The 20,246-nt window shown below is 41.7% G+C and overlaps 1 protein-coding gene across 1 annotated transcript in view; it reads left to right on the top strand.

Annotated features, from left to right (window-relative positions):
• The window catches only part of LOC124156429, a 130,492-nt gene extending 112,545 nt beyond the window's left edge, over positions 1–17,947 (top strand). Inside the window, exons 3-6 of the mRNA XM_046530982.1 lie at positions 1,360–1,550; positions 8,505–8,664; positions 15,252–15,524; positions 17,493–17,947. Of these exons, the coding sequence (XP_046386938.1) occupies positions 1,360–1,550; positions 8,505–8,664; positions 15,252–15,524; positions 17,493–17,739 (871 nt within the window). The 3' untranslated portion in view covers positions 17,740–17,947. The remainder of the gene's footprint in view (positions 1–1,359; positions 1,551–8,504; positions 8,665–15,251; positions 15,525–17,492) is intronic.
• The last annotated feature ends 2,299 nt before the right edge of the window (positions 17,948–20,246 follow it).

The following is a 20,246-nucleotide window of genomic DNA, read 5'->3' as shown; positions in this document are numbered from 1 at the left end:
TAAGACGTTCAGGGTCGTCACGAAGCATGTCGTTTACTCCTCCAACAAGGTTCATCCTATATCGCAATACCCGATATAGGTCACATTCCGTCAGGATATGTCTCACACTGATTATAGAGACACATTCCTCACAATGAGGCGGGATTTTCTCTTCTGTGAATAGATAGGAGTGAGTCATGGCGCAGTGCCCTATCCTCAGTCGTGTGATGACTACCTCCTCTCTCCGAGTATTCCTGACCGAAGAGGCCCACTCTGACACGTCAGGTTTCACAATACGGAGTTTGTTCCCCGTTTGGGAACACCAGCGTTCTTTCCACTGATTTAGAACGATTCTCTTCCACGCTACCTGGAGATCACCTGCAGGTACTGGCAGTGTATTGCGTTCTATATCGGATGGAGCCTCTTTCGCCGCTCTATCTGCCTTTTCGTTTCCGCGTATTCCCATATGCCCTGGTATCCACATGAAACTGATTTTCGCACCCCTCATTTGGAGGGAGTGGAGGGCAACATGAATTTCGTTTGCAATGGGGTGCGACGGAGAGAAACGGAGTATGATCTGCAGAGAGCTCATTGAGTCGGTGTGTCATTTTGATGGATTCCCTGAAGGGCCATCCACAGAGCAATCAATTCAGCCATGAAAATGCCGCACAGAGGGCTGAGCTTCCGCTTGATGACACCGTGGTGATTTGAAACCACGGCACATGCACACGCCGAATCAGTTTTCGACCCGTCCGTGTACACGGGAATTAACTCTGGGTTGAGGGCTAAGAATTCGTTGAAGAGCTGCTTGAACTCTGCGGCCGAGGTGGAACTCTTGAGCCATTTATCTCATCCGATGACTCCCTTCACAGTTCTCCACTCCCACTTATTTTTCTTTGGTTTTACATCAGATCATCGTCTCCCATGGAGCGTTACAGTCGTGAAATCGATTTAAGCGTAGTATCACGAATAGAAAAAATAATATAAAATCGAAAATCGCTACAGTTCGACAGAAAGTTGCGGGCCTTCGACTGCAAACAAAATTTGGTTTGGGGAGTTTTTTGGCGAAATTTTTAATTGCCATAAACGGAAAAATCCTCCCAGGACAGTATAGTCAAAAGTCTCCTAATAGTACCAAATTTACTATCACTGCACGCCTGGTATGGAATCACTCCGTGTTATGGCTTGCACGGTACCTCGTAGATGTAGATAACTTCAAATGAAATCCATCAAAGGGTTACCAAAATTTCATCGAGCTATTAAGTCCTTACCCCACTCATCTACATTCGACGGCATTGTCAAGATATGGCCGCAAACGTTATCACCCAAATGCATCTTTATTGGGTTTCCGAAATAATTTACCTACTCTTCTCTCACCAGGAGGAGCGGAGGACCCCCGGGGGATGGAATTGACCGCAACAGCTTCCAAGTCCTCGCCCTGGGCTGCCTTTCGAGGACCAAAAGAACAACCAGGGCAGCTCCGGGATACACCGAAGAGCGACCTAAGACTCGGGACACCAGGGGTCTTTTCAAGATCGGCCGAAAGGGGCAGGGCGGTCTCATATATCCAGGTTAGTCCACCCTCCTCGGCCTCGAGACTCTGCATGCAGACCAGTGATTTACTTTGGTTTTCAAGCCACTGATTACTTGCTCCAACGTTTAGAATGCAGCATTAATCTCTATAGTACGGCTCAAAGTGTTACCGTGTATTCCGGGTATTTGGGACAGGTGCACTCTGCCTCAATTAAGCGTCTGACCCATTCATTAAGCACACCGTATTGCATAAGTAGTAGTATTTTATTTTTAAGGTGCCTCGACAACTAAGTCATTTGCACCACTGACAATCTATAAAATCAAAATTTTAAAAGATACATTAAAAAAACATTTAAACATTCATAAAATTTTTGAAATAAAAGGGGTAGTCAGATTATAAAAAGGTTGGAATTTAAACACTGTTAATTAGCCCGGTCTCAAATTAAAAACTTTATCACTCGGCTGACACTATCAGGGTCGTCTCCTAGGGTGTGCCCTAGGTCTCCTTCGATGTTCAGCCGATGGCGCACAGGACGGTATTCCTCACACTCCGTCAGGAGATGTCTCATAGTGATGGGAGAGTCGCAAACATCACAGAGAGGTGGAATTCTCTCTTCAGTGAAGAGGTCCGTATTGCATCAATATGCGTTGCAATGTAAAAAAAAGTTTACTGGTACATATTTAAAATTGTTGGATATATGTGTGGTACATCTATATTGCGCAAAATTGTTGATGCGCATGCGCACATTGGTGTGCGCACGTTGGTGAGCGCACGTTGGTTACGCACGTTAGTTGGCGGGAGAGCCAGTCTCGGTCAGTCTCTCGCAGTCACTCTGTATGTGTTGGTATGTGAGCCTGGTGTGTTACCATGGGCCCAGGGGGCCATGGTGTGTAGCAAGGGAATGTATTTTCTTTGTTGGCAATAAAGCCCAATTACTTAATCAATTAAGTTTTACTCAAATCTGTTAACCCGAGAAACCTGAACATGGTAGCAGAAGTCCGTGGTTCACGTGGTGGTTTCTTGGTTATTGTACGAGTGACGGTAAAATGGCGAAGTACAGTGATTTGGTTATACCGGTGTTTGACGGAGAAGAATACGGTATGTGGAAGAAACGTGTGACATTATTTTTGAAACTTAAAAAGTGTGACAATGTCATAATGAGGGGAAAAGTTTCATCGGACAAAGAGGATTGGGATGAAAATGATTTAAAGGCAATGAACTATATATACGGCGCTATTTCAAATAAGCAATTGGAATTTGTATGTGATAAAACGACGGCGTACGATATAATTAAGAAGTTCGATAGTTTATATCTGAAAGAGTCAACAGCACTGCAGATTGTGTGTAGAAATAAATTGGAAAGACTGAGACTTAGAGATTACAGTGACTCGGCGAAATTTTTCAGTGACTTTGAAAAATTGGTAAATGAGTTGAAAACCGCTGGCGCGAGTGTTTCAGAGAAGGAAAAATTAAATTATATGTTGAACACGTTGCCTGACTCGTACAGTTACATTGGTGATTTAATTGACACGTTAAAAGTAGAGGATCAAACAGCTGACTATGTGAGGAATAAAATTCAAATGGCCGAGTTGAAAAATCAAAGATGCGAGACTTCGGCTAGGAAAAGCAACGCATTCGCGGCGGATAGAAATAGGCAAGAGCGAACATGCTTCCAATGTGGTGAAGTGGGACATATACGAAGAGATTGCAGAAGTAGTGGACAAATGACAAGTAGCAGAGGCACATGGCGTTCATCACGATGCAGACAAGGATCCGGAAGAAGAGGCTTCGTAAGGGGGCGTGGCAGCTTTCATCGCGGGCAGCGCGGAGTATGGCACGGAGCATGCGCAGACCAAGGACAGAAGAATGAAGAATACAGCGCATGGCTTACAACGGTTGCTCATCGTGCGGTGCATAACACTGAGATAAGTAATGTAGATCGTAATGAAATAAAGTGGCTTCTTGATAGTGGCTGTACAGACCACATCATTAATGATGATAGATATTTTGATAAATGTATTGTTCTGAAGCAACCCATAAATGTTCATTTGGGTAATAATGAAATTCTAAAAGCCACAAAAATCGGAAATGTGTTAAGTTATTTTGATGCATTTGGCAAGAAGAATTTAGTTAATATGAAGAATGTATTGTATGTTAAAGATATGCAATCAAACCTGATTAGCTACAGCAAAATAACTGTGGGTAATACAATTGTTTCTAAAGGCAAAATGACCAAAATTATTGATTTTAAAGGTAATGTTACAGCAGTAGCTTTGGAAGTGAATGGTTTATACATTATGAAAAGCAAAGTAAAATCAGGAACTTTGGTAAATGTTGCAAATAAAAGTGTTGATTCTATGACTCTAAAGGAAAAATGGCATCGTTTATTGGGACATGTAAATTTTAAATATTTAAATACTTTGGTGAAAAATCAGCTGCTGGACGGTATTCCGAGTGAACTTGAATCAGACTTTTTGAAATGTAAATTATGTATTGAAAACAAAATGAGTAATGTTCCATTTAAGAATAATAGGAACAGAGCAAAAGATATTTTAGAAATTGTTCATACTGATGTTTGTGGACCTTTCCAAACCACAGGTCTTAAAGGTGAAAAATATTTTGTTTCTTTCATTGATGATTATAGTAAGATTGCTAAAGTTTATACGATGAAATCTAAAACTGAAGTGTTTGATTGTCTTGTTGAATTTGTGAATGAATGTGAAAATCTTACAGGTAAAAGGGTAAAATTTTTGAGATGTGATAATGGGAAGGAGTATTTGAATGGTGACATTTATAATTTTACCAGAGAGAGAGGTATTGTAATTAACAATTGTCCATCATATGTACATGAACTGAATGGAACAGCGGAACGGTTTAACAGGACCATAATGAATATGGCACGTTGTTTGTTAGCAGAAGCAAATGTGCACAAAAGGTATTGGCCAGAAATTATATTTACTGCAACGTATTTGAAAAATCGTACATTAGCCAATACTATTGAAATAAAAACTCCCTATGAGATATTTTTCGGTAAGAAACCAGATGTTTCCAATTTACGTTTGTACGGAAGTACTGTTTTTGTTAGAGTTCCAGAACAGAAAAGATCTTCAAAATGGGATAAAAAGGCAGATATGGGTATTTTAATTGGTTATAGTAATGTTGGATACAGGGTACTAATAAATGGTACAGTCATAGTAGCACGGCATGTAGATATTGTAGAAGAAAATGTTGTATGTATTGGATTAAATGAGAATGAATCTGATCATGAGGACAATGAAAACAGTGATTTGAAAGATGAAATTAACGATAGTTCTGAAAATGAATCATTAGAGTCAGACACTAAGAGGGAAGCTGAAATTCGTAGATCTCAACGAGACAGGAATCCTCCTAAGAAACTTGATGATTATTATGTGTACAATAGCGGTATATTTGTAAATATGTGCAGAACGGATGTACCAAATACATTTGAGGAGGCGATTGAGTCCAACGAGAGTAAATTATGGAAAAAGGCAATGAATAAAGAGATTGATTGTTTAATTAAAAATAACACTTGGAAATTGGTCAAAAATATTAAAAATAAAGTCTTAGATGTTAAATGGGTGTATACAAAAAAAACTGATGGTACTTATAAGGCCAGATTAGTTGTGAGAGGTTTCCAGCAAACCGATGAAATTGATGATATTTATTCTCCCGTAGCAAAAATGCAGACTTTAAAAATTCTTTTGTCATATTGTTGTCAGATGGGTTTAGAAGTCGACCAAATGGATGTGGAAACTGCTTTTTTAAATGGCAAGGTCACTTCTGAAGTTTATGTTAAACAACCAAAAGGCTATGAAGATGGTACAAAAAGAGTATGTAAATTGTTCAAAGCTTTATATGGTTTAAGAGAAAGTCCAAGAGCTTGGTATGAATGCCTTGATGAATTTTTGGCAAATTTAGGTTTTAAAAGAAGTGATATTGATTCCTGCTTATATTCTCTTAGAAATGGAAAAGATTCTATTTATTTATTAATTTTTGTTGATGATTTATTAATTTGTGGTGCAAATAAGAAAGAAATACAGAAAGTTAAAGTCTTACTATCTGAAAAATTTAAGATGAAAGATCTTGGGAAAGTTAAAGAGTATCTTGGGATTACCATTGAATATGAGTCCCACAAGCATGAATTGAAATTAAATCAAACCAAGTATATTGAATCATTGGTTAAGAAATATAATTTAGAAAATAGTAAATTGTACAATACACCAATGGAAGTAAACTTAAAAATTGAGAAGGCGGATATCTGTGACAAAAACATTAAATTCAGAAATTTAATTGGTGCCTTATTATATATAAGTTCAGCTACAAGGCCTGACATAAGTTTCAGCGTTAATTACTTAAGTAGATATCAAAATTGTTATAATGAAACGCATTTTAAGTATGCTTTAAGAATTTTGAAATATTTAATTTTAACAAAGGATTTGAAATTATGTTACAAAATGAATGATTGTGTAAATATTATTGATTGTTATGTTGATGCTGATTGGGCAGGTGATTATTTGGATAGGAAATCCACAACAGGTTATGTTATAAGACTATTTGGGAATGTTGTATATTGGAAATCGAAAAAGCAAAAGTCTGTGACGAAAGCTTCAACTTTTGCAGAGTATGTAGCTTTGTCAGAAGCAGTGAGTGAATTAAAATTTATAAAAGAGTTATTGAGTACATTTGATGTACAATTAATAAAGCCAATGAAGGTTTATGAAGATAATTCAGGTGCAATTGATATTGCAAAGTATGGTAATTTTACTAAAAATTCAAAGCATATTGAGGTACACTACCATTATGTGCATGAATGTGTTAGGGAAGGTATGATTGATATTGTCAAGGTAAATTCAGAGGATAATGTTGCTGATGTATTTACTAAATCATTGTGTCGTCAAAAGTTTGAAAGTTTTCGAAATGTGTTGGGTTTGAATTAGTGTAAGTGCAATATAGATGTAAGGAGGTGTGTTGGATATATGTGTGGTACATCTATATTGCGCAAAATTGTTGATGCGCATGCGCACATTGGTGTGCGCACGTTGGTGAGCGCACGTTGGTTACGCACGTTAGTTGGCGGGAGAGCCAGTCTCGGTCAGTCTCTCGCAGTCACTCTGTATGTGTTGGTATGTGAGCCTGGTGTGTTACCATGGGCCCAGGGGGCCATGGTGTGTAGCAAGGGAATGTATTTTCTTTGTTGGCAATAAAGCCCAATTACTTAATCAATTAAGTTTTACTCAAATCTGTTAACCCGAGAAACCTGAACAAAAATGAATCATTATTCGATTATCTATTATTTTCTTAGTGTCAGTGAAGATGATGACGTAGTCAAGCTTCGCAAAGCTTCGAACGACATTGACATTTTTGTTCCACATACCGTGTACAGGCCAATTTTACCAACCTGATCCGTTATTGGAAAACGAAAGGTTTGATAAGGGGCTCCTAGACAATGCACATTCTCTGCCAAATGTGCTAGCGAATTTACATTGACTGACTTTGACTGACAATTTACATTGATAGCCTCTTTCAATGCAAAACGATAAAATCATGAACAAACCTGATCAATATCTAACTGGTCTTGTCGGTCTCAGAAATAGACAGGGAATATTAATAAGATATGTACAAAGTATATGCAAAAATATAAAAGGAATTTTATCTACACGTAAACCATCAAAACAAGAATACAAAAGAACCAATTCTTACTCTCGGACTTCTGAAAAATAAGCGGAACAATTAACATTGTATCATGGCCGACGACTAATTAAATAAGGTGGTTTACGAGCCTCCGTCATTACTCAACAGAGTGACCATCAAGTTAAATTTGAAATCTAAGAAAAGCTTACTTAAACCATACCTCCATGAGGCTTATTCCTCCAATACTAGCAAACACTGAATGCATCAAATCAATCCCAACCCTTAATGAAATCAAGGACCGATTTCGAAAACGTTTTCTCCTTGGAATTCAGATAGAGTAGCATAATGCAGCTTAGCTACTTTTGAAGTATGTTCCATGGACTGCATACGTTCGCAACTGTATACTTTCATAAAATGGATGGCAAAAGTCCTTCCGTCACCCACCCAAGGAATCACATGAACTTCTATGCATGTATTTGGTACACCCGTAAAAGATATTGGAATTTTTTATGTTTAACAAATGAGCTTTATAAATATGTCTGCAATGCATTTAATAAAATTGCTATTACTTTAATTCGCTCCAATGTCGGTAGTTCAACATTCATTCGATGGCAAAGACTCGAACTTGTAGCATACAAGCGTTAACATTCACACATGCAATATACCAGACTACCAAATATGGCATTATGTGACAATATCTCTTCACTTTATTTTATTAATGACAAAGAAAATGGACAGGACCGAAATTTTTTAATGAATAATGACCTGTTTAACATCTGCGGACAACATGAGGATCACGTCATATACGAATTTAATGAAGAATTAAAATTTTTGGCATGTTTAATAGTCTTAACCAAAAATTTAATTTGTCCTTTCAAAGTGTGCATGGCATGATCTCCAAGTTCCTCCCGTTTGTTTTAACTTAAAGAATAAAAATAATCTGTTGAGAGAGTCCACACGATAAATTAGAACATAAATACATTTCATTGCCATTGATTTAACTGAGCAGATTGAACAAAAACTGTGGGTGATGCGATGTTTTGGTTATCTTTTTCGTAATCAGGCGATAAAAAAATAACACCCAGCTACTATTTCAATAAAGGTTTCCGTGGCCTAGCAGTTAGTTGTACCATGATATTTGCCATAATCGAGCAACGGGGCGCAACATTTTCTCCTCTATGAATAGAAAACAGTGAGTGAGTGTGGTATGTCCAATCTTATGCCATGTTACACCTACCTCTTCCCTAGGACACGCCTTGGCGTTTCTGGGCCACGGGATGTTGTGGATTTCTTGCTCGAAAAATCCTCAGGATAAGTCTCTCTCTCTCTCTCACCACAGGCACAAAATGGTGTGGACCAGGCAGCATAGCTCGCAACTACTGGGACCTGGGTAAACTGGCGGACGAGGACCGGTGCTGCAGGGAGCACGACTACTGCCCTGAGAACATTCCGGCCGGACGATGCAGCCATGGTTTATGTAACATGGCCCCCTTCACTAGGTGAGCTGCTCGAAACAGCTGACGTTCACTCAATGTTGAACATCACGATCAGTGATCAATTGTAGCTATGTACAGAGTGGATCCATCAGATATTTTTGAAAATTTTGATGCTATCATAGTCAGACTCGCGTGACCCAGGCATTACATTATCATTACGTCCAAATGATAAATTATCCGCAATGGATATATCAAGAGAATAATGACAATCGACCAAAGTTATTATGTACAAATTCTCTCATCGAGTAATTGCTCCCATAAAATTACCAGTAGGAAGAAGAAACTTTCATTTGGCGTGGAGGAAATGGTGAAGTGATACACAATAAAATAGCAAAAACAGAACCGCTTACACTACAGTAATTATCATTTGAGAAAACACTCTTGGAATAAAAACAAAATCAATACCTGGGTCACGGGAGTCTGACTACGATGACATCGAAATGTTTAACAATCGAAACACGTCCCACCAAAAATCCCAAGTTTCATAAATTATTCTAAGCATCACAAAACTGATTACGCATGACCTCACACCAAAAAAGGCAGATTATTGTAAAAAAAGAAAAGAGTAAATTACAAACATCAAACACAGCTACATCGTATAGATTGGCAATTTAAAGATAACTTTACTACGTAGCAAGTTTTTATCGCGTTAAAATTCACAAATTAAGACTCCAGATAATTCCCCATATCCATAGAATTAAATTAATTTATAATTAGAGCATATTCTGCCTTACTACACGTACTAACTACCTCCCTGGGATACTAGGATTCAGACAACGAAGGTATAAACACGAGAAAAAAATAAGAATAGCTTTTCCATATAGAGCACTTAGGATCAAATTGATATAAATAAATGAACTACAAAATAATTTCATTATCATCAACTGCTTTCAATGTAAAGTTCGTAGTAGTAGTATTTGGATTTAGGGTGCGTCGACGGCAAGGTCATTTTGCACCACTACTCTGCGATTTAATAACAAAAGTTATGTATAAAGTAATCTACTGCATCTGATATCTTCGTTGAAAGTGTGCATAATTAGACTTTATTAAAAATGTTTATTTCTCTGAGAAACCGAAATGTACAGATTAAGTTGGTAGGGTGGTCTCCTAAAAGGATTTTTAGGTCTCCCCCTAGATTATTTCGTCTTCGCGCTTCGCGGTACTTAACACAATCTAGCATGATGTGTCTAATACTTAATGGACATTTACAATCCCCACATTGGGGAGGTTCCTTCTCTTCAGTAAAGAGATACGCATGGGTCAGGGGGCTGTGCCCTATCCTCAATCGTGTAAGTACTACTTCCTCTCTCCGATTACTACGAGCTGAGGAGGGCCACGCTGCTACCATGTCCTTGATGCCACGGAGCTTGTTATTATTTAGAATCCTCCATGACTCCCTCCATTTTCCAAATACCACGTTTCTTAGAGATGCTCGTAAGTCCTCGTGGGGAACCAGCGTTGAGACAAGAACTTCGTTATTCAGAGCTTCCTTGGCCATAGCGTCTGCTATCTCATTCCCGGCTATCCCCTCATGTCCCGGTACCCACAGAAAATGGATATTCAAACCCTTTCTCGAAAGGGTCAGCAGGAGAGAGTGTATTTCTTGCACGATCGGGTAAACGGGTGAGAAGCCAGAGATGGCTTGTAGCGAGCTCCTGGAGTCAGTGCATATGACAAAGGAGCCGCCGTGGTCACCTAGGGCTTCTAGAGCTGTCCTTATGGCATAAAGCTCCGCCGTGTACACACTGCACATCGGGTGAAGCTTTGCTCTGATGTTCCCGTGGATAGGGGAGAACACTGCGCATGCACAAGCAGAGTTATCTTTCGAACCGTCAGTGTAAACGGGGGTAAGGTTGGGGTGATTCCATCGGAACATGGCAAACAAACGCTGGTACTCCGAGGGAGTTGTGGAAGACTTCGGTCGAGATCGTGAGAGAATATTCACCACCGGAGTGGGAGTGATCCAAGGGGGGTGTTCCGAGAATGAAACAGGATACACTTCAGGTAGCGTGAATTCGCATCCGCGAATAAAATCGTTAAAACGAACGCTTACTGGTCTGGTTGCTTTAGTCCTTCGGTTAAAAACATTAATAAAACGGGGTTTAAAAAGTAAACTATAACATGGGTGACTCGTCATTGCTAAAATTTTGGAAACGTAGCTACAAAGAAGCCAGGTCCTTCGGTAGCATAGAGGAGGCTCGCCTGCGTCGGTATATATGCTGGGAATCGGGCTGGTCCTAAACGCCCCAGTGCATAGTCGCAGACCTGCGTTGTGCACTGAATTAAGTGCTTTCAAATACGTCTCGCGAGCGGACGCATACACGAATGAGCCGTAGTCTAATTTCGACCGCACCAGTGTGCGGTAAAGTAAAATTAAGGTGGTGCGGTCTGCTCCCCAAGATGCGTGGCTTAAAAACTTTAAAATGTTCAAAGACTTCAAACAGTTTACCTTGACAGAATTAATGTGCTCATTCCAGTTGAGTTTGTGGTCGAGGGTCATCCCCAGAAAACGGACTGATTCCACAAATGGGAGGTTTCTACCACCTAGGTGTAACTTGGGATTTACATGGACGCCCCGAGTGCGAGAAAAGTGAACGCACTTTGTTTTCTCCAAAGAGAAAAGGAAGCCGTTATTTTGGGTCCATTTGTGAAGTTTATTGATGGTGAGTTGCGCCATGCGCGATGCATTCACGACCCTAGATGATCTGCAGAAAATCGCGAGATCATCCACAAACAGTGACCCTAACACTGGCTCCTTGATGCAGTGAGCTATGTCGTTGATCGCAATAGCGAACAACGTCACGCTCAGAACGGAGCCTTGGGGAACTCCGTTGTCAAGAGGGTAAAAATTTGACAACAACTGTCCCGTCCTTACTTTAAAAACACGGTTGGTTAAAAAATTTTGTATAAAAATGAGCAAACAGCCTCTAAAACCCCACTCGCGTAATACGCGTAGAATCTTACGTCGCCAGACCCGGTCGTAAGCCTTCTCTAAGTCGAAAAATACACCGACTACGTGTTGGCGGAGAAGGAAGGCTTCTTGGATGAAATTTTCAATCCTAACCAAGTGGTCCATTGTGGAACGGTTCCGTCTGAATCCGCATTGTATCCTAGAGAGGAGTTTTCGACGCTCCAGCCACCAAATGAGACGTCGATTTACCATTCGCTCCATTAACTTGCACAGGCAGCTGGTGAGAGAAATCGGCCGGTAAGAATTCGGATCAGCTCGGTCTTTTCCATGTTTTGGGATGGGAACAATGACGGACTCCCGCCAGGACGGAGGAAAATCCCCATTGGCCCAGAGCTGATTAAAAGTTTCAAGGATTTCCAGCAACGCCGATTCCGATAGATTTCGGAGGAAGGCATTGTGGATCTCGTCGGGTCCTGGGGACGTGTCGTGGGAGTCATGGATGGCAGATTTCAGCTCCCAAATGGTAAATGGCATATTGTAGTCTGCCGTTGTTTTAGGCTCCATAAAGGATATAGGGACGTTCTCGAGCCTTTTCTTGAGGATCGCAAAAGAAGGTTCATAGCATTCGTCGCTGCTCACTTTGGCGAGTAATTGGGCGAATACGTTCCCTATCGCAGCTGGAGAAGTGATAACCTTTCCTTCGACTTCTAGGAAGGATATACCTAGATGCTGGCTGCTACCCGATATGCTCCTCACCTTACGCCATACCTGTGCAAGTGGAGTCCTGTGGTTGACACCGGAGACAAAATTCATCCAAGAAATCCTCTTTGCGTCCTTTATTACCTGACGCGCTTTCGCTCTTAGTCGCCGAAAAGCGGAGAAATTATTTGCTGTAGGATACTTGTTGAAAATTCGGAGAGCTTTCTTACGTTTTTTAATGGCTTCTGCGCAGGTTTCATTCCACCATGGCACAGCATTTCTTGGAAGGATGCTTCGAGATCGTGGTATGCTAATTTCGGCGGCTTGAATGATGCTTGATGTCAAAAGATTTACGTTTGTTACACAGTCGTTGTTTTTATCCCACACGTAGTTAAAATTTGAGTTAAAAAGATGCCAATCAGCTTTCCGGACAATCCAACAGCCTGGTCTAATAAAATCGGGGTTTACATTTTGCTCCCTTTTGATTAAAAGGGGAAAGTGATCGCTCCCACTAAGATCCTTATGCACAGAGAGTTTGAGTTTATTGACCAAACTAGTCGATACAATACCCAAGTCAATGGAGGAAGAATCGCCGCTATAAGAGTTAAAACGGGTTTTCTCGCCGTTATTGAGTAAAAATAGGTTAAAATCACTAATAAAACTTGATAAAATACGTCCCCTGCGGTTGCACTGTCCCGGGGTGATTCCCCATAGCCGATCGTGAGCATTAAAATCTCCGAGTAAAATAAAAGGCTGAGGTAGCTGGTGAACAAGGGATTCTAGATTAAAACGTGTGACGGGTGCACCCTCCGGCAGGTAAACGTTGCACACCGTTATCGCCTCGGGAGCGTGCACCGTCACCGCTACCGCTTGGAACGGTGTGTTAAGATTTATTCGGGAGGTGTAAAGAGCCTCCCGGACAAAAATCGAAACTCCACCATGGGCTCGTTGGCCGCTGGTATCGTCCAATCTAAAAGCGTTAAAATGTTTTAAATATCCCTTGTCCGTGTCCTTAAAATGTGTTTCCTGCAAACATATACAGGACGGGCTAAAATCTCTGATTAAAATGTCTAGCTCCTCCTTATGCCGATAAAAACCGTTACAGTTCCACTGTATGATAAAAGCCATTAAAATAGGGAATAAGTTAAATAAATAAACTAAAACTCGATCACTAGGCTAGAGGGAGACTTAACGCTTAAAGCGTCTCTTCTCCTTAGCCTTCGCCCGGTTTATCTCTGACTCCGAGATATCATCTTCATCCATGGATTCTGGTAGGCTATGTATAGCCTTACCAGATGGACCGGGGGACTGGGACTTCCCACGCTTGTTTTGCGTGGTCCCGGTGGTGCCTGAGTTGGCGTTCTTCTTCGAAGAATCCAACACGGCGTCATTTTTTCCTGTCGGAATGTTCTTTGTTACCGGTTTAGTAGCCTTATCCGGTTTGGCTTGGTTGTTGCTGTTCTACAGTCTTGATTTCCATGATTTTCTTCTCTTCCATCATTTTTGGACAATCACGGGCGTACACTGGGTGTGTACCCTCGCAATTGACGCAGGATGGATCTGAGGTGCAGGAATCGCCGTCATGTTTATCTTTGCCACAGCGTGGGCAGGTGGCCTTGCCCTGGCATCTTGTAGCAATGTGGCCGAAACGCTGGCATTGGAAGCATCTCATAGGACTTGGGATGAATGGTCGGACTGACACAGATTCGTAGCCCACATATACCTTTTCGGGAAGTGTGTCGCGTGAGAATGTTAGGATTACGGATGTGCTATTTATCAGCTCGCCGTTCCTTTTAATTTTTAATCGGCGACAGTCTATTACGCCTTGTGGAGCCATCTCCGTCTTAATTTCATCATCGGACACGTAGAGGAGGTCATAGTTGCTGATTACACCCCGGCAAGTGTTAAGGGTGCGGTGCACTAGGACCTTGACAGGGATATTATTAAATTTCTCTAATGCGAGTAATTTTTCACTTTGTGCTTCGTTTGTTGTCTGTATTAGGAGCGTTCCGTCTCTTAATTTTTTGGCAGATTTTAGGTCACCCGTCACTGTTGCTGAAAGGACTCTGCGTATTAAAAAAGGTGACACCTTAGTAAGGGTCTCCCCTTCGTTTACACATTTCATCACAAGAAATCTGCGGCAAGCGGAAGCTATATTTACTCCCCCGTCCGTTTCCGGACGGGATCTTTTGGTTGGAGGAAGATTGATTGTCTCCATGAATGCGTAAAGAAAAATTCATCCCCTGGGCTCCCCACCCACCACGGAGCCACACATTGGGGACGCCACACCGAGATCCGGTGTGGTCGCCAGGGCTACCCAAGGGATATAGGAACTTTCGATAGGGGGTCTCTTTTGGGTTAGAACCTCCAGCGCGGGGGCCCTCCGAACCCACACGCCTTCGGCCGCCCTACGGAGACCCCCATATCTCCAGCACTAACCCGTCCTGGCGTACGCTCGGAAGGAGCCGCCAAGCTCCCCAGCCGCCAGGAGCCGGTTGACCGAGCTGGGCTCTTCTCGGCCGCCCGTTTTTCGGGGAATCCAGGGCCGAAGTGGGGTATTGAACTCCGGCCCATACCGGGTTTCCGACGCCCAGCTGGGAGCCGGAGAACTCACCCACCAGGATCCCCTTCTCCCCCTTGTACGGGTCTCCACGCACGGCAAACACGTGGGTGAATCTGGACGCCAGATGTTTCGGCTACTCAGCACAGCAGAGTCACATGCTGTCTGGACGCTATCCTAGCGTACGAAGGGTTTTTTGACGAGGTTGTCTCCCCGGTGGGCTCGGGTCCGTGGGGGCGCGACTCCCCAAAGGAAGAGATCACCCTCTTCCCCCCGTGCGGGGATGTAAAGTTCGGTTTGACGCAGCTCTCCACTCAAATTTCCAATCAGCTAATCTTTTTAAGTTTCCATCATCTATCCTCAATATATTCACACCAAATAGAATGTTTTCTAATTCTAAGAAAATTCAATTCATTTCAGGTCTCACTGTGGATGTGACGAGCGTTTCCGCCACTGTCTACAAGCGCTGAAGACACCAGCGGCTGATACAATAGGTGCCATTTACTTCAACGTCGGAAACATACTATGCTTTGCAGAGGACGATGAAGAGAATGAACTTTCGTCAAGTATGATGGGAGATGCAAATATTTTAGAAGACCGCTCAGGAGTAGATCCGGACGCACCTGACCAGCAGCAATACGCAAGAAGCATGGCTGATTCGCCAGGGGAAAATCAACAAATGGGCTGTTTGGGGTAATTAAATTTTTACACCAAACTATGTCTCTAAATATCCTGCATTAAGTGCAAGAATACGAGATTCCTGAATAGGCCCGATTTAGTTATTCCTTTGGGGAAAAAAAAACTCTCAGTACCCAGAAAATAATTACAGAATATCATATCCAACATTTTTATGGTTGTTTAATACTAAAAAGGTGAAAAAATGGACTGTATAGGAAACTGAATACCGCCGAATGATTGATACTTACAAAAAAATTCGGAGGCGTCAATGCCATGGCGCGATGTCTCTGGGGCAGGTTCTCCTGGATGTCCGAAGCACACACACGTTCTTTTCCACTACTACCCTCATCTCGAGGATAAAAAAAAACCTCCTTGCCCTCTTACGGCGGACACACACCAAAAAACAAAAGTAATACGGAATGCACCACTCGGCTGCAGATACGATTCAGAAGTTTACCGAACAATGGTAGTGATTACACATCATAGTAGCCAGAAAATGAATTTAAGAATGATGAATGAAAATTGAACTTTGTTTTTCCACATATATATTTATTTGAACACGACATGAGTAAATTCCATAAAGTGACGCCTCAAACTATCAATTGAATTTAAGAATTTTTATTTTACCGGAAGAAAGGGATTTTGGGACCAATGAACTCCTGAAATATCACTGAATGACATTGTATTATTGCGTAAGATATACCAACAGCTAAATACCACGACCAGAGGTTACAATTAAAATAAGCTAATAAAAAATTGCATTCAAAGAATATTGGAACGAACAAATAACGCCGGTTAGTTAATTTGTTTTTTGGGGTGCGACGACAACTAAGGAGTGTAGTTCTTTGTACGCAGTGTAGTTCTGTGTTGAATGATAAGTTTTCAAGTTTAGATCTTAGAACATTTTATCAGTATGTTGAGCCTAAATATCATGTCCATGTTTCGCAGTACCTATTTCTGTGAACAACTTTTTTCTGTCATGAACTTGAACAAGTCTAGACTCAGGTCTCGACTTACTGATGAACATCTCAACTCAACAATGAAGATACCCACCGCTCAGTCCTCTGTGCCAAACATTGATGCACTTGTACAGGCAAAGAGTTGTCAAGTACCTGGGAGTATTAGTACCAGGAATTAAAGTAAAGAAACACTTTCTTCTCTTTCAGTTGCCTTTTTAAATAATAATAATCATAATATAGTTGTGGTAGTATTTTATATAATTCTCCTGTTATTGGTCCTGAAATACATATGCAGCCCTCGAGCTGTATGAGTTGGCTAATGTGGCCCGCCAGGGTGAAACAATTAGATATCCGGGGCTATTTTCCCGAGATTTTGAGCGTCAGTCAATTATCCGTCTAGCGTGGCGTGCACTTGCCCCAAGAACGGGTTTGACTTTAACTATTGCTTTATAAGACCACAGTGCCTTAAATTTCCTAAGTTAAAACATGAAAATTAGAAACTTCATTGAAAAAATCCGCATGTGCATGCCTTGGTCTACTTCCCCGGAGTTGTTTGAATAAAAAAATATATTTCTAACAAGCCATTGTTATGCTTATTTATATTTTTTTGCTTTTATTATTATTTTATTACCTTAAACTAAATACTATTAAAATCAACTCTTGATTAATAAATGGTGTAAGTAAATTGCTCAGTGATTAATAGGCGGTACGTAGTCCGCCGGGTTAGCTAGTCTAATAATACTTCACGGTTGGCAATGCATAACAAATTATTTAAAAATTGACAACCGAACTCCTCAAACCCTCGAGATTTAATAACCCCCGTTATTTTCTGAACACACCTCGTAGATGCCAAAATTTTTATTACGGGCATAAAACTTAATTATCGGAACAAGTTTTCCTTCCCAAATTTCCAATCTTCAATTACGTAAATTTAAAGAGTCCATCACTCGGACCAATGTAGTCACTAGACTTACATTGAAGGTATTATTATTTTCTGAAATACTGTCTAATATACATTTTACAGGAAAACTAACTGCCGATACAGGTTTTACACCCAGAGGGAGTACACAGCGACAGCCAACGTGGACAACCTGATACCAACAAATGTCCATAGACCGAGATTATTGTCGCAGGAGGCCACCCAGCAGCAAAACTCAGTGATGGAAAAACGAAGTGGAGAGGAAGATGCTGACCGCAGGGCCGCCGCGTTCCTTTCAAAATTCTTCCATCACATCCTCCGATCCACCGGAATACTTCGACCAAGGAACTAGATACTGGATTACTCAGTGTTACTTATTTTTGTTTAAAAAAAGAGAAAAATTTGCAAGTATGTTTGTCGTACAACACTAAGTTACCCTCCCTGTTCCTAAGTTCTATTAGGAGTTGTGTATATTTACTTACTTCTATGTATTTATTGTGAAATCCGTGCGACTTCAAGTCAAAAATGCAAACAGGTATTAAAGCCAAAAAAAATAAAAATGTATTTTGACTACTTCTACCCAAGTACTTTTCCCCACAATTCGTAGTAGTATTTTGTTTTTATGGTGCCTCGACAAACTAAGGTCATTTGCACCACTGACAATCTATAAAATCAAAATTTTAAAAGGTGCATAAAAAGTTATTTAAAGTAAAAGGGGTCGTCAGATAACAAAAAGGTTGGAATTTAAACGTTGTTAATTAGCCCGGTCTCTATTAAAAACTTTATCACTCGGCTGGCACTATCAGGGTCGTCTCCTAGGATGCGCCCTAGGTCTCCCCCGATGTTCAGCCGATGGCACAGCACGGTATTTTTCACACACTGTCAGGAGATGTCTCACAGTAATGGCAGTCGCAATCATCAAAAGGGGTGCAATTCCCTCTTCAGTGAAGAGGTACGAGTGGGTGAGAGCGCAGCGCCCGATTCTCAACCGCGTGATTGCAACCTCCTCCCTGCGATTCCTCCTGACAGACGTTGGCCACGGCCCTTACTTGAAGGCTCCTTCACAGTAGTAGCGCATTAAGACGTCTCATTTTAACATTTTTGCGTCGTTAGGAACTTCATTTTATTTAACATAATGAAAGCAGTTTCTTATTTCCACACTCAGCGTTCCCACTCTAACTACATTATAAAATTCACGGTTTTTTCCAGGTTTTCACGGTATAAATGTCATCAAATTCACGGTTTGTAGATAAGGCAGTTAAGGCAGATATATTGATCACGCAACAATCATCGGCCGCACGTTAATTACAAATGTAACAAGCACAACAGATGCCTTGAATGCAAACGCAGCAATGACAGTGCTATCTCTCATGACGTCACCTATCGTTAGCAAAATTCATGCCCGGCTAAAAGGGTGTGAGTGGGAAAATGGAGAGAGCAGGGTGGCAGGGAAATGAAGAAGTGCCTGATATTTTGCCAGGGTTAATGTCTTCCAATCGCACGCTTAAGGTCAATGTGCTGTCATGGCACACACGGATCAATTAATAGTTGCGCTTCCGAATACCCGTGTGCAGGTAAATGGGTGGACAGTGTCTGCACGTGACTCGGCCTTGAAACATGATCGAAATATCAAATTTTTTTCTTTTAATCCGTCTATCGTAGTTCTACAATCAAGTTTGAGAGATTTCTAAGGTTCTATGACGAAATTCACGGCTATTTCCAGGTTTTTTCACGGTCGACGAAATTCACGGCTTATTCACGGTTTTAAGGTTTTCACGGTTGAGTGGAAACCCTGACACTTCTTTATTCCTACCAACCAAGGTTTCGGCACATAATAACATTTTAAAGGTTTCGTTTTATTAGCATTATGCGCCGTAACCTGGGTGGGTAGGAATAAGGAAGTGTGGAAATGGACAAGTTCTTTCATTATGACGGACGACGGACGGTGACGTCGACGACCGTGTGCAGCTGTCTTCCGAGACCCAGTGGACAACTAAACCGTTCGAGTGACTGCTTGCGCAGAGAAATCCACGCCACATTCCCGTCGCTAAAAGGGCACCCGGGGGGCCGCGACTGGCTGGTTTCGTACCTACCTTTGGAGCCCGGCCACTATGGCCTACCACTTCTGGGTGGCGCCTTTACACTAAGCGACAATTCCAGGTTGTCTCGACCGCTACCTCAGGCACTAGTCTAACTCATTGCACGCCTGGGGGACACGGTCGGGTCCCCTCGATATGAAGTTAGGCCCCTATAGCCCTCCCTCAGCAAGCCAACAGGCCGCCATTGACTACATGGCGGCCACCAACTGCGACGCATCACCAGCCGATGATGACCCCGCGGCACTGATTCGGACGATCAAAGAACTGATTGCAAAGCTGCCAGCTGAAGCCCTACAGGTCATTAATGGGACCATTCTCACCAACGAAGCAGCGGCAAATCAGCATTCCACCTCACCGGACACCCCAGTTCCTGCCATCATACCACCCCGGACTATCAAAACCCTCACTCCGTCACCAGCTGCCACACCACCAACCACCAGCAAACAACCAACTAAGCCCGCCAGCCAGAAAATAGTGTCTTTGCCGCGTTTACGCGAGGAAACTTTCAAATTTTGTGTCCAGGCTCTGACACGGGGCTTGCGCTTTGGTTTTCGCAACTGCTCAATAATCACCTATGGTGTGAGGGACCGAAGCGGCTAGCAATGCCATCCCAAGAGAGACCTGTATCTAGATTTGCACGCATTGTTGATAAGTCACCACCTGAAATTATACAGACCCCGCTGAATATTTTGTTGAGCCAAGATTCGATAGAGTGGCGTTTACTTATTAAATTCTCATCGTGGAATAAGCTGCTACGTGT

Source organism: Ischnura elegans, chromosome 3, assembly GCF_921293095.1.
Source record: "Ischnura elegans chromosome 3, ioIscEleg1.1, whole genome shotgun sequence".
NCBI classification, from domain to species: domain Eukaryota; kingdom Metazoa; phylum Arthropoda; class Insecta; order Odonata; family Coenagrionidae; genus Ischnura; species Ischnura elegans.
Note: the sequence above shows the minus strand (reverse complement) of the source record. Positions and strands in the feature narration are given on the sequence as shown.